This window comes from Odocoileus virginianus, chromosome 5 (genome assembly GCF_023699985.2).
Source record: "Odocoileus virginianus isolate 20LAN1187 ecotype Illinois chromosome 5, Ovbor_1.2, whole genome shotgun sequence".
NCBI lineage: Eukaryota > Metazoa > Chordata > Mammalia > Artiodactyla > Cervidae > Odocoileus > Odocoileus virginianus.
Window position 1 is genome coordinate 17,508,393 of NC_069678.1, and position 13,153 is coordinate 17,521,545.

Here is a 13,153-nt window from a genome sequence, read left to right on the forward strand (position 1 = left end):
GGCTGGGTGAGCAGGCTTGTAGGTCTCAGGGTCAGGGACAGTTGGGGCCCACCTCGGAGAGGAGGCTGAGAAGAGGGCGAGGCATTTTTGTCTTCCCGTGAGGGTGGGAGCATGTAGTGTCTAGGAAGGCGGCCTCTGGGTCAACCCAGCTTGTCTGCCTCCCATGGCCCACGTTCTCCTGTCCGTGAGGACAGCTCCCAGCACCCGTTTTCCTGCCTGACTCTCCCACAGCTTCCTGATGGGCACGCAGGGCTTGGTCTTCTGCTCCAGCTGAGGGAGGAAGAAGTTCCGAGCCTGGTGGGTGGGAAGGAGGGGGCTGCTCACGGGTGAGAATTAAACAGAGGACCCAGCCACCTAGAAGCCCTGGTTCCCTTCTCACCAGCTCAGCATCCGGCTCCCTTCTGGCCTGCTCCTGGGAGAGATGCCAAAGGGATTACTCACCCTTTCTGCCCCGTGCTCCATCCTCCCACCAGTGCGCCCTTCCAGACGGACCGGGAATGGTTTAGGGGAGTCGGGGAGTGGACCACTGTGCTGTGTGTGCAACATGCGTGTGCTCGTGTGCAGTGCGTTGGGAGCAGGGACTCTGAGCGCTGGGGTGGGGGTGGCGGTGCTGGCGAGAAGGCGGAGCAGGTCTCTACAGAACCTGCCTGGCCAGGGTGGGTGGAGCTGGGTGGGGCAGTCAGGAGCCATTCCAGGTTTCCGAGGGGGAATCCGAGTGTGGGGGTGCAGGTGCGTGTATCTGTGTTCAAGTGTGTTTGTGGCCTTGGAGGGTACTCAGCCTCCCCCTTGCTTTAGATAGAGGGAAGTGAGGGAAATAGATGGAGAAAGGCCTGCTTCTGGCCCCCCCGCCCCCAGCTCCTTTTCAGTTAGAACAGCAGCTCAGGTATCCTGGCCAGGAGCCCAGTCTGAGGCTCCCCCACCCCGCTCCCCGGCAGGCCCCATGCACTGGGGTCTGGTGGTGAACAGCCGCATGGGCTGTCTGCGTGACCCAAGCATGTGCCTTCCCCTGCTCCTCAGCCCAGGAGGAGAGGGACCCTGCCCCCTGCCCCCGGGCTCTCAGGATGGTGAGCTCACGTCTGGGGCTGTCCTGGGAGAGTGCCGGGTTTATAGGGCGGGGGCGGGGCTCGGTGCCAGCTTTTGGACTCCTGGGTCCAGCTCTTTCTCACCCCTCGGCCCACTGAGGTCCAACTGTTCTCTCTGGCCTCCTGGATTGTATTGTCACTTAAGGGCATTGGTGGTGTTTTCCAGGCTACAGGAATGAGGGTGGGGGTGAAACCCCCTTTCTGGCCTAGGGCTTGGGGCTGGTCCTGGCCCACTCTGTGCCTTAGCTGTTTTGGGGTAGAGAGAACCCAGCGTGGGCCTTCTGGGATGGAGGGCTTGTCCCTGGTGCACGGCTAGATGGGAATGAGGAGGAGCCGTGGAGATCCTCAGTCAGGAGTGGTCGGTGGGTGGGGAAGGGAAGTACCTCTCTAGGGCCAGGGGCTCTTCAGTCTCAACTGTCTCAACAAGCTGAGGCCTGTCCAGACTCTGTCCCTATGTCACTGGAGAGAAGAAGGGACAGGGCAGGAGCCAGTGAGTTCTCTCCTGTCCTGGCCAGCTTCTAGCCTTGGCTGTTTCAAGAACCAGAGTCTGGAAGGACTGCCAGGGAGGGGCCTGGTCTCACTCTGAGAGGAGCACGCCTGAGTCACGGTGTCAGTGAGGTCTTTCTAACAAAGAGGCCAGAAATGGCTGCCGCAGAGGGAGCACCAGGAGCTAGCACCCTTCTTCCTCTGGGCCCTGCCTTTTCATCTGTAAAACTTGGGGTCGCACCTTGGAAGGCCTCTTCTGTGTTAGTGCTGGAGCCTGCCTTGAGTTGGGTGGGTCAGTCCACTGTTTCCTCCTATGGTGGGTGGGGGTGAGCATGGGGAATGATGCGGGCACAGTCAGAGGCCCTGGCACTTCCCTCTGCTCTGTGGGAGTGTGTTAGGGGCTGCCTCCCCCCATCCCAACATCAGACACCTCCTGTCTCCACCAGTGTCTGAACGGGGTGGCCTGGATTGAGCATGCCCGTGAGACTCGGGGCGGTGTGGCCAAGGGGGGGAACGAAGCTGGACAGTCAGTTGTGACTTGGAATTTGCCTGCCTCACACTAGCTGATGTCTTGGCAAGGGGCTCGGTCTCTGTGGACAGACATCTAGCTCCTTGGATACCGAGCTGGGAGGTGGGACTTCTGGAGGGTGGGCATCCAGCATTTTGGGTGGAACTCACATTGATATCCTTGGATGCTGAATCTGTGGTAGGTGACGCTTAGGGAGCCATGAGGCTGGGGGCCCACATGACCACACCTCCTTTGGGTTTTAGTTGGGAAGGGGGGTGCATGGTACATGCAGTAAGACCTAGGTTCTTGTGTAGGAATCAGGGACTTTTTTAAAAAATTGAAGTGTAGTTGATCTACACTGTTGTGTTAATGTCAGATGTACACCACAGTGATGCAGTCTTTTTGAAGGCTACAGGAACCAGAGACATTTCGTGGGCAAGGGTCCACAGACTCCTCTGCAGGAGGGGTCTGAAGGGGTGGGTGATCACGTCCATCTCCTTGCATCCAGGCAGGACCACCCTTCCCCTGTCCTGGGCTGAGGAGAGGAAGGCCATTTGTTTAAAAGATGGTCCGATCAGAGTGCTGCCCCTGTCAGAGGAGAACTTCTGGCTTCCTGTCCTCTTTCATTCTGAAGTCCTCTGCAGGTGCCTTCCCTTGCAGCCCTGCTCTGGAACTCCCAGCCTGTCCTCTGAGTGCGTGTCTGTGCTCTGTCCCCTCCCCACCGTCTTCTCTGCCTGGTGGCCCTGCCCCCACCGCTCTTTCCCCCAGCTCCATTGGGGTCCTCCTCACTGCCTCCTTTCCCCACTCCTGAAAGCAGCTGGGACCGGGTGTATGGTGGCCGAGAGCAGTGGGACGCGCTGGTGACCACAGCCGCCTGGTCCTCAGCCCGCGCCTGGCCAGAGGATGCCCGAGTCTGGGTCCAAGGTCTCATCCACCCAGGCTGCTCCTGCAAGCGGGCAGTGGGGAGGGCCTAGTCTTGGTCTGCCTTTTGGCCAACACCAGGCCCTCCCATGCCTCCCAGTGTACCCAGGGCCTTACTCCCTCTGCCTGTTGCCAGGTTCTGAGTGTATTTTCTCCAAAGGCCTCTGATTGTTTCCTGAAGAAACCTGATCCCAGAGCTTATACAAAAGCTGGGGCCGCCAGAGGAGAAACCCCATTCTCTGCCGCTCTGTCCCTAGCCCCCCCACCTCCATAACCTCTCTCGCTTTGGATGCTGGGTATGGGTTCCAGGACCTGGCTGCCATCACCTAGGCAACAGGGGGCTTTGGTTGCCATGGTGATCATTGTGGGAGAAGCTGGGCAGCAGGGACAAAAGCCCCCACGTTTCCCCCCCTGGTCCTCACCCCAGTCCTCATGGGATGATACTGAGACACATTCCATTAATTTTATTTCTGAAAGGCCTTTGGAGGGGAGAAGGGTCTCCTTTTTGTGACAGACTTTCTCTTCCTTCCCTCACTCCTCTCTGGCCTGTTTTTAACCCCAGATAATCCATGGTTGGCTTGAGCAGGGGACTGAGTCACTGTGTTTTTGTGTCTGAGGTGGGGTTGGGGGCCTGGTGAAAAGCAGCGGAACACATTCCCTTTCACAGCCTCCCACCCTTTAAACCAGGGCACTCCCTGCCCTGGACGAAGTCCGGACTTCCCTCCTGGCCCGCTGTGCCGCCCATATTTCCACTTGTTGATCCCATCCAGTGATCCCCTCCCCCACTCTCTTCCCTGGGAATGCTGCCCACCCGGGAGACCCTCCAAACCCCTGATTCCTGGGTCCGATTAAACAAGGGGAACTTCTGCCCTTCTCGTTTCTCATCAAGTCCCTCCCCATAGCCTCTCCAGTGCTTGGGTTAATTCCTGGGGTGCTCCAGGAGACAGCAGGCAAAGGTCTCAGAAGCTGGATTCATTTTTGGCCACTCTGTTTGGCAGGGGAGGGAGCAGCATGTTTGGGTGCTTTCTGAGGACCTTGAGTTGGGTTGGTAGGGGTGGGAGAAGCAGGCCAGGGGAGCCAGGTTTATGTTGGGTCTTTAATCAGCAGCTGGGAGGAAGGTAGGGAGCTCTAGGCTGGAACAGTTTAGAACAAAGGGTTGGGAGGGGACTGGCACCCTGTCTGGTTTGAAATTTATCTGCAGGGGAAGCACAATGGCATCGGCTTCCCTCCTGGGTGTGTTTGAAGTGGTGGTTCTGATCTGCTGTGTGTGTGTGTGTGTGTGTGTGTGTGTGAGTGTGTGTGTGAGTGTGTGTGTGGCTTTAGTTGTACAAGCAGCAAGATTTATTTATACCACCTCTTTCCCAAGTCTCAGAGGAAGTGTCTGGGGACTGGAACAGGAGTGACCCTGAAGTCAGAGTGTATTAATTGCTTAACTTATTACTTGCTGAGCAGTTTGTTAAAGTACTTCTTTTATCTCCAGTATACTTAACAACAACCCCATGAGGTGTTGATGTAAAACATCATTTCCCCTGTTTTACCAATGAGCCTACCAGGCTGCCAAGCGCAGCCAAGTTAAGTAACTTGCGCATGATCACACAGCTCCTCAGTGGGAGAGTTGGGTTTTAAACTCAGATACTCAGGTGCAAATCCCATGCTCTTTTTGCTGTTGACTCCCTTGGAAGATGTGAGAATTCAGGCTCGGGAGACGGAGAGTCTGGGTTATGGTGTCTCTGTCTAGACTCGAGTCCATGGCAGCCCTTTTCCTCTTTATTTCTCCACCTCCCTCACCCTGTCACCCACTTGCTCTCTTTGAACCTGCTGGTGAAATTGAGTTTGTAGGAGGACTAGGAAGAACGGGCTGAGCCACGACAGGAGAGATACAGGCGATGTGTCTGAACTGTATCAGGGACTAGATCAGGAGAATGGGCTCTGGGGAGATGGGGTAGAGCAGTCCAGCATAATTTGCAGATAAGAAGGTGAATAGGGCCTTGTTTGTGGCAAAGGTTTCTAGAAGGGTTTACGGTGGGTGGGTTAAGATATTGTTGTCTGCATTGCCCAAGTGTGTCTTTGTTACATACTTGTCTTGATATGGGGCTATGGACAAACATCACCAGGCCATGGAGTGTCTCCACATACCTCTGTGAGGAAGATAAATGAATGGAGGTAGCATTTATTTCATCTCCCTACAGTGTTTGCAGTTTCCCCGAGAGTCAGGCGCTATCAGTTACTAGCCGTGTGCCAATGGAAAGGTGGTGGATACAAGTCCGTATCAATCATAGTTCTTATTCTCAAGTTACTGATGGTTCAGCTCGGTTGGAGAAAAGTTAACAACTACATAAAGCAAATTCATTTCAGTTCTTAGCATAATTGACCTCGTGGCAGCACTTGACCTGGCTGATTTTATTCCCACCTTGAAGCAGTAATTCTTGGCTGCATGAGAGCCCACTCTTCTGGTCTCCTTGTTCCTCTGGCCTCATGGCCTCAGCCCCTTTGCCTCTTCTGTGTCCTTGGACATGTTTACATGTTGGGGTTCTCAGGGACCCCCTGTTTAACCCTCTCACTGGGTGATCCCATCCATTCCCTTGACCTTGCACACCATCCACACCTCCAGCTCAGCCTCTTTTCTGCCTCTAGCTCCTCTGACGCTCAGCCTCCTGTTTAACTGCCTATCTCACAGCCATGAACTCAGCATGCCAGAAGCCGAACTCGCCAGTTCCTCCCCAGTCTTCCCACCTGGTAATGGCACTACCACCTCCTCTCATGCTCGGGCCAGAGATCTTGATGCTCCCCTCCCCCTCAGCCAGTCCAATTAAGGCCTGCTGGTCCTACCCAACGTATGTTATGAATGTGAGCATTTCACACCTCCTCTGCTTCTCTGCCCCATCGCTGCAGTCACCTCCTCCCTCGTCTCCCTACTTCTGCCTTCCCTTCTCTCTGTCTGGAGAGCTAAAACCCTTCCCAGGCTTCCCACTGAATTAACCCAGCTCTTCCCCCAACCCGGGGCTTCTCCGGTGCTCAGCAGTGAAGAATCCGCCTACAGTGCAGGAGTCACAGGAGACGCGAGTTTGATCCCTGGATCGCGACGATCCCCTGACAACCCACTCCAGTGTTCTTGCCTGGAGACTTCCATGACAGAGGAGCCTGGTGGGCTACAGTCCATGGGGTCGCAAAGAGTCTGACGTGACTGAGCAACTTAGCATGCACGCACACTTTCCCTGACCCCGAGCCCTGGCCACCTCTTCAGCCTCACCTTCCATTGCCTCTCCCTTCCTCACACCCGGCTCCACTGGGCCACCCAACTCTGCTGCCTTTGGCCTTCCTGGGGGTGGCTGTCTGCTCTGCAGGCTTTCCCCTCCGCTCTACCTGCTTAGCCCTGGGCTCCTTCAGGCTTGGTGGTGGTTTTCTCAGATTTTCCAGAACCACTCAGTTTAAAGGAGCCCTGCTCCCCAGACTTGTCTGTCATACTGTCCTCATCCTTCTCCTTTCATCACTGATGTAGTTAGTTGTTTATATGCACCCGTTTACATGCACCAACCCTGCTGGGCTGTGAATCTGGGGTTTCTTCCCCATTGTACTCAGGGCTTGGCAGGGGATATGGTTTCTAGATGGGGCCTAAGCAAGAGGTGATGACTCAGCGAGTGAAGGTGGGAAATAACTGCTCAGTGCCCAGGGATGTAACATTGGGTGCTGAGGGCGAAGGGGGCTTTTGTGAAGGGGTCGGGGCTGGGTTGTGAGGTAGGTGGTAAGCAGGGTTGGGTGAGAGTTAGGGAGGACGGGAGAAGGAGAGGTCCTTCTCCTCTGCTGAACTGGAAGGTGAAAGTGTAGAAGAAAGACGCTGCCCCTCGGTCCACAGCGGTCAGATAAGCTGCTGACATTGCCTGGTTCAGGATGTCAGGTTTTTAGAGAATGGTTTCTGCTTACCTTCCCCTTCTGCCCCTCACCACGTGATTTGTAGTTTACATTCTTCACCCTGGCCATGTGAGCACATTTATGCATGCACACAAGTCAGGCCACTCACAGACACAGACACAGACACAGACACAGACACACACACAGCCTTAAGGGGGACAGCCAGCTTAACCTCACAGTAACTGTATGTTTGACGTACATGCTAGGGAGACAACACCAAGAGAAGCAGCCATAGGCAGCCGCCTGTGGGCACTCAGACATTAAAAATGGGAGGAGATTTTTTGCATCTATGTTCAACTAATAAAAATAAATGGAAAAAAAAAAAAGAATGGGAGGAGATGAGAGGCCTGGGGTAGCCTCTGGACTGACGCTAGCTGCCTCCTGCTGCGGTCTACACTGGGCCGGCCAGCTGGCCTGGCCAGAACCCACGTTCTCCAGAGTTCCTGGCTGAGGATAGGAAAGTGCTGCCCAGTTCTCCCCTGCGGGGGTCCAGGGTTGGGTCATCCTGGGTGGCCTTTGCTGTCGTCTTCCCCCACCCCGGGGCACAGTCTGGGGTGCTCTTGCTAGGAGGCAGGGCAGGAGGAACTGGGCCACTGGAACCTGGGGGGCCGCTCTCAGGTGGGAGCGAGGCTCCCGAGCTTCCGCGGCTGCTTCCTGGGCACGGCCTCCGTCTCTGCTCCAGCCCCACCCCGACCAGCTGCTTCCTTTCCTCAGGAGCGCCGCTTGATTTTCTCCGAGACAAGCCCACCTGTCCAGCAAGATAGAGTCCCTCAGGGCGACGGTTGATTTCCTGAAGGTGCCCCTTGGCCTGAAGAAGCCGGTCCTGAAGGAGGTGGCAGGGGCGCCCCCCAGAGGGCCCCCGCCTGTGGCCCTGGAGCGCTACAAGGCGCGGCGCTCGGACGCCATGGACACCGAGTCCCAGTACTCCGGCTACTCCTACAAGTCTGGCCACTCCCGCAGCTCCCGCAAGCACAGGTGGGTGTGCACAGGGTGGGCGCGCCACAGGGCCGGCGGGCTGCAGCCGGCCGCTGAGAGACGCGGTCCTCCCCTTGACCTGCCGTGCCTGTCCCCCTGGCCTTCTGCTGCAGGGACCGCCGGGACCGACACCGCTCCAAGAGCCGCGACGGGAGCCGGGCGGACAAGTCGGTGACGATCCAGGCTCCGGGGGAGCCTCTGCTGGACAATGAGTCCACGCGAGGGGATGAGCGGGTGAGCGTCAGGGGCTGAGGTCTGGACCAGGTGTTTCCACTCGGATCCCCCGAGAAGCTGGAGGCCCATCCAAAAGGGGAAGGGACTGGAAACCTGGCCTCTTTCGACACAGAGAGGAAGGTCATTTTGGGTCTGCTAAGGGTCGCAAGCTAGGACCTCGTCTCAGTAGAATTCTGTAGAATCTTGGTAGAGTTCAGAGATCCCTTTGGAAGCAGCAGCGTCTTTCATCTTTTACGACCCATGTGACCTGGGCTGTGTAATGGGAATTGCCTCTCCTCTGGGCTCATGCCAGCCAGTTAGGGGACTGGGAATCTGGAGTGGGAGGACGGCAGTGGGTGGCGGCTAGAGGTGTGGCAGCCTGGTTTCCCTTGGGCACTCTGGTGCCCTCTGGTGTCGGACTGTAGAATAGCGCCCGCTGGTCAGAGGGAGGAGTTGATGGAGGAGGAGGAAGTGAGCTTGGGGAGATGGGAGGGGGCTTCTGGCCGGTTGCTCCCGCCTCTCTGGCCCACTGTGTGCCCCTGGCAGGGAGGGCAGGAGGCAGCGCCCAGGGCTAGAAGAGGGAAGAGGCAGGATTTGGGATGACTGAGGTGGTCCATGTATCATTCCCCCTTTCTTCTTGGGAGCATCTTAGGGAGCTGGAGACCTCACGAGACATCTCTATGACTGACCCAGGGGCTTTCTGGGGCTTGGAAGCAGATCAGTACCCGAGGGAGATGATCTTTCTCCCTCTTTCCCAATCCCGTCTTCTCCCAGAGACCTGGCCTCCTGAGTTCTTGAAGTGAGCCTGATCAGCTCTTCTTTTGTTGGGGGGTGTGCCCAGGCTCTTGAAACTTGGAGCACACGTGTCGGTATGGTGGCTGAGGTTACTCACGGGTTCCCTGAGCTGAGACAGGCAGTGCCTCCACTTTCTGCCTTCTGTTCAGGCTCCCCTTCCCGTGGGGAAATGCCCATGTGGTGGGCGTTCAGACGGGCCAGAAGAGCCAGCCAGGCAGAGCAGAGACCCCGAGTGGCCCTGAGTCTGCACCACGCCTTGCATGCCCTGCACTAGTCTCTCACCTTCCTCATCCCTTCCTCTCGGTGTCCTCTTCCCTCCCCCATGCTGCCTTGGTCAGACCACCCCCTTAACCAGATACTCGAGTGGCTCTCTGTACTCTGAGGATAGGTACCTATTGCCTACCCTGGCCTTGGGCTTCCCAGGTAGTGCTAGTGGTAAAGAACCCACCTGCCAGTGCAGGAGATGTAAGAGACTCAGGTTTGATCCCTAGGTTGGGAAGATTCCCTGGAGGAGGGCATGGCAACCCATTCCAGTATTCTTGCTTGGAGAACCCCATGGACAGAGGAGCCTGATGGGCTATAGTCCATGGGGTTGCAAAGAGTTGGACGTGGCTGAAGTGACTTAGCACGGCACAGCATGATACATCCTGGCCTTGCGAGTGGGTTGCTCGAGCCTGCTTGCTTTGCCTGGAGAGTCTGGACCTCAGGTGCCATTCTCGGACTGAGCAGCTCCCTGGCATCTCTCTTGGACCCTCTGTTCTGAGGGTGCATGTGCAGGTGTTTCCTGGTTGGCTGACGGCATGAAGCTCCCCGAGGGCCCGGGTCTCAGATGTGCCATCCCTGCAGAGGCCAGACTTGGGCACGCAGGGAAAGTGTTAGTCTCTCAGCCGGGCCCGACTCTTTGTGACTCAGGGACTGTAGTCCGCCAGGCTCCTCTGACGGTGTTGACTACCCTCTTTTCTCCTCTGCCTGCTTCGCTGTCTGTCTTCTTCCCCCTCACCTCTTCTCCCGTGTCCCTGCCTCCCCTCCTCCTCCTCTTCTTCCCCATCACCACGGCCGCTCCGGCTGTAGGACGACAACTGGGGGGAGACGACCACGGTGGTGACGGGCACCTCGGAGCACAGCATCTCGCACGATGACCTCACGCGCATCGCCAAGGACATGGAAGACAGCGTCCCGCTGGACTGCTCCCGGCACCTGGGTGTGGCGGCGGGGGCTACGCTGGCCCTGCTCTCTTTCCTCACGCCTCTGGCTTTCCTGCTGCTGCCCCCACTGCTGTGGCGGGAGGAGCTGGAGCCGTGCGGGACGGCCTGCGAAGGCCTCTTCATCTCCGTGGCCTTCAAGCTGCTCATCCTGCTGCTGGGCAGCTGGGCCCTGTTCTTCCGCCGGCCCAAGGCCTCTCTGCCCCGCGTCTTCGTGCTGCGCGCCCTGCTCATGGTGCTCGTCTTCCTGCTCGTCGTGTCCTACTGGCTCTTCTATGGTGTTCGCATCCTGGACGCCCGCGAGCGCAGCTACCAGGGCGTGGTGCAGTTTGCCGTGTCCCTGGTGGACGCCCTGCTCTTTGTGCACTATCTGGCCGTGGTCCTGCTGGAGCTGCGCCAGCTCCAGCCGCAGTTCACGCTCAAGGTCGTGCGCTCCACGGACGGGGCCAGCCGCTTCTACAACGTGGGCCACCTCAGGTACAGGCGCCTGGGGACAGGCGGCGGGCCTGGGGCGGGGCGGAGGGGACTGTAGGGCATGGGGCGGCGTGGTGTGATGGTGGGGCCGGAGGTGACGCGCTCGGAAGGCTGGGTGGGAAGTTGTGTGCTCCGCACATTCTAGGTTTTTAACAGTGTTTGCTGCCTGATGGTGGGATCATGCTGAGGGTCCTGGAGCAGATAGGGTGGGAGTTAGGAGTTTGGAGTGAACAGATGATCAGGGATCAGGGATCGGGAATCTTACGGAGGGATGGACCAAAGAAGAGAAAGGTGTGTGTGATTCTTTGGAATCACCACGTTTCTAGGTCTTGGAGACACAGCCTCTTGAGGGCACTCAGTGAGCGGTCACTGAGATGAGCTGGCCAGAGGAAGGGCCCCCCAGGGAAAAGATAACGAGGGAGGTTCTTCGGCTCCCTAAACGTGGGAGCAGGATGCCCCCCCCCCCCCCCCCCAGCCACCCAGATTGTCCTTAGTCCTGCAGGGAATCTTGAGGGGAATGCTGGAGGGGAGGAGGTGACCCCTGGCTGGGGATCCTGGCCCACTGCCCTTTCGCCCCGGGCTTCAGCACGGCAGGGAAGGAGTAGCAGGCCCAGCCCTGGGGAAGGCTTAGGAGCCTGGTGAGTAGACCGCAGGCCCCGAGCCAGGCTTCTTGGAAGCAGCTTGTCCCTGCCCTCTGTCCTCTCCGACCCCGCCGACCTGCCCTGATGTGTCGTCCCCCCCCCCCCCCCACGCCCCTTGTCTATCCTCTGCGCACCCCCTCCTGCCGTCTCCCCCACAGCATCCAGCGTGTGGCAGTGTGGATCCTGGAGAAGTATTACCATGACTTCCCTGTCTACAACCCTGCCCTCCTCAACCTGCCCAAGTCCGTCCTGGCCAAGAAAGTGTCTGGCTTCAAGGTGTATTCCCTCGGAGAGGGTGAGCGGCCCTGCTCCTTGGCCCCCTGGTCTCCTCCCAAGCAGGACTCCCGAGTTCCTGCCTCCCGTTTCTCCTTCACCCTTCCTCCCGTGCTTTCTCCTTCCGCAGACTGCATCCCAGCCCGTCCTGTTCGGTCACCTCCTCCACGCCGGGTGGCTGGTTTTAGCTGCTGATTCTCCTCTCTTTCCCTCTCTGCTGCGGTGTGTCCCCTTCCCCTGGCCCCGCTGTGTCTGCGCCTCAGCCCTGGCTCGGGGAGCGCGGGAGGGCCCCGCGCGGGACTCCTGCTCTCTGGTGCCCCCTTGCGGCCTTGCTGTGGGCCTCTCCCAGACTTCGTGTCCAGGAGGGATGGGGACATGGGGACGGGAGGTGTTCCTGGGAGGTGGTCCAGCTTCCTCCGAACGTGTCGGGGGGCTGGCCCCAGACTTCCTGGAGTGGGCATCAAGGCGGCGCTCTGAAGGGACCAACCTCTCTCTCTCCTGTTTCTGCACAGAAAACAGTACCAACAACTCCACGGGTCAGTCCCGAGCTGTGATCGCAGCGGCGGCCCGCAGGCGGGACAACAGCCACAACGAGTACTACTACGAGGAGGCCGAGCACGAGCGGAGGGTGCGCAAGCGGAGGGCCAGGTGGGTCTCGGGCAGGGGCGGGGCCGCTGGGGAGCGGAAGACCCCCTGGCTTCTGTAGCCGATGATGATGTGGTTGGCATGTGTGTGTTCGTTTTCTGTTGCTGCCGTAATAAGTCACCATGAACTGGGTGCTGTGAAACAACTCACATTTATTGTCCTGCAGTCCTGAGAGTCAGGAGCGGGTGAGCTGAACCCTCCACTCAGGGCTCACAGGCTGAAATCAAGAACAAATCTAGTTTTAGCCCGAGTCCCCTTCCAAGCTCACTGGTTGCTGACAGAATCAATTCCTGGTCACCTGGACCCATAGGCAGTTTTCCTTGAGGCCAGCAAGACCAGGTAGGTCTCTGGCCAGCAGCCGGAGAAAACTCCATTTCAAAGGGCTTGTGATGAAATTAGGTCTGCAGGGTAACCTCCTTATTTTAAAGTCAGCCGACTTGGCACTTTCATTACCTCTGCAAAACATACCAAGATTATTGGCTAACCAGGGGATGGCGGTCTGGTGGAGGTGGATGGGGCCTTTGAGTTCTGCCTGCACAGTGGGGCAGGGGCCGTTAAGCCCGTGAGCTTCCCCGCCAATGGCAGGGATGGAGGCTAGACCAGCCCTCCTTCCAGTAAATCTTGGAGGCTTGCTCAGCAGATGGTACATTTTTACCTGCAAAAAATGAGGTTCTAGTGCCCATATCTTGGTAAATTCTTAAACACCGTCCTCATGCTTCCTTTTTTCGTGTTCACATTGTCATGTGAATGCTGTCCATGCCTGAAGATTCTTTCTTGGTGTTGACTGCTTGCCAGGGCCCGCCTTCACCTGTTGGTATTTCTACAGGGGAGGAACAGAGGGTCTTGGGACTCTGCCCTTCCTCACACATGACCGCCAGGCTTCGAAGGAGGAAGGGAGCCCTGACTCTGTTCCTTTTTTTTTTTTTTTTTAGTTTTTAAAAAGGTTTATTTTAATTGGAGGAAAATGGCTTTATAAGTTGTGTTGGTGTCTGCTGTACAACAGTGCAAATCAGCGATCAGTTCAGTTCA

General features: G+C 57.6%; 1 protein-coding gene across 2 annotated transcripts in view; it reads left to right on the forward strand.

Moving 5' to 3' along the window:
- VANGL2 (VANGL planar cell polarity protein 2) overlaps positions 1-13,153 on the forward strand; it is a 28,154-nt gene that overhangs the window by 7,669 nt on the left and 7,332 nt on the right. For both annotated transcript variants that reach the window (XM_070467607.1, XM_070467608.1), the window contains exons 2-6: positions 7,621-7,881; positions 7,995-8,115; positions 9,961-10,568; positions 11,365-11,501; positions 11,992-12,127. In XM_070467607.1, the coding sequence (XP_070323708.1) occupies positions 7,811-7,881; positions 7,995-8,115; positions 9,961-10,568; positions 11,365-11,501; positions 11,992-12,127 (1,073 nt within the window). In that variant the 5' untranslated portion in view covers positions 7,621-7,810. The remainder of the gene's footprint in view (positions 1-7,620; positions 7,882-7,994; positions 8,116-9,960; positions 10,569-11,364; positions 11,502-11,991; positions 12,128-13,153) is intronic.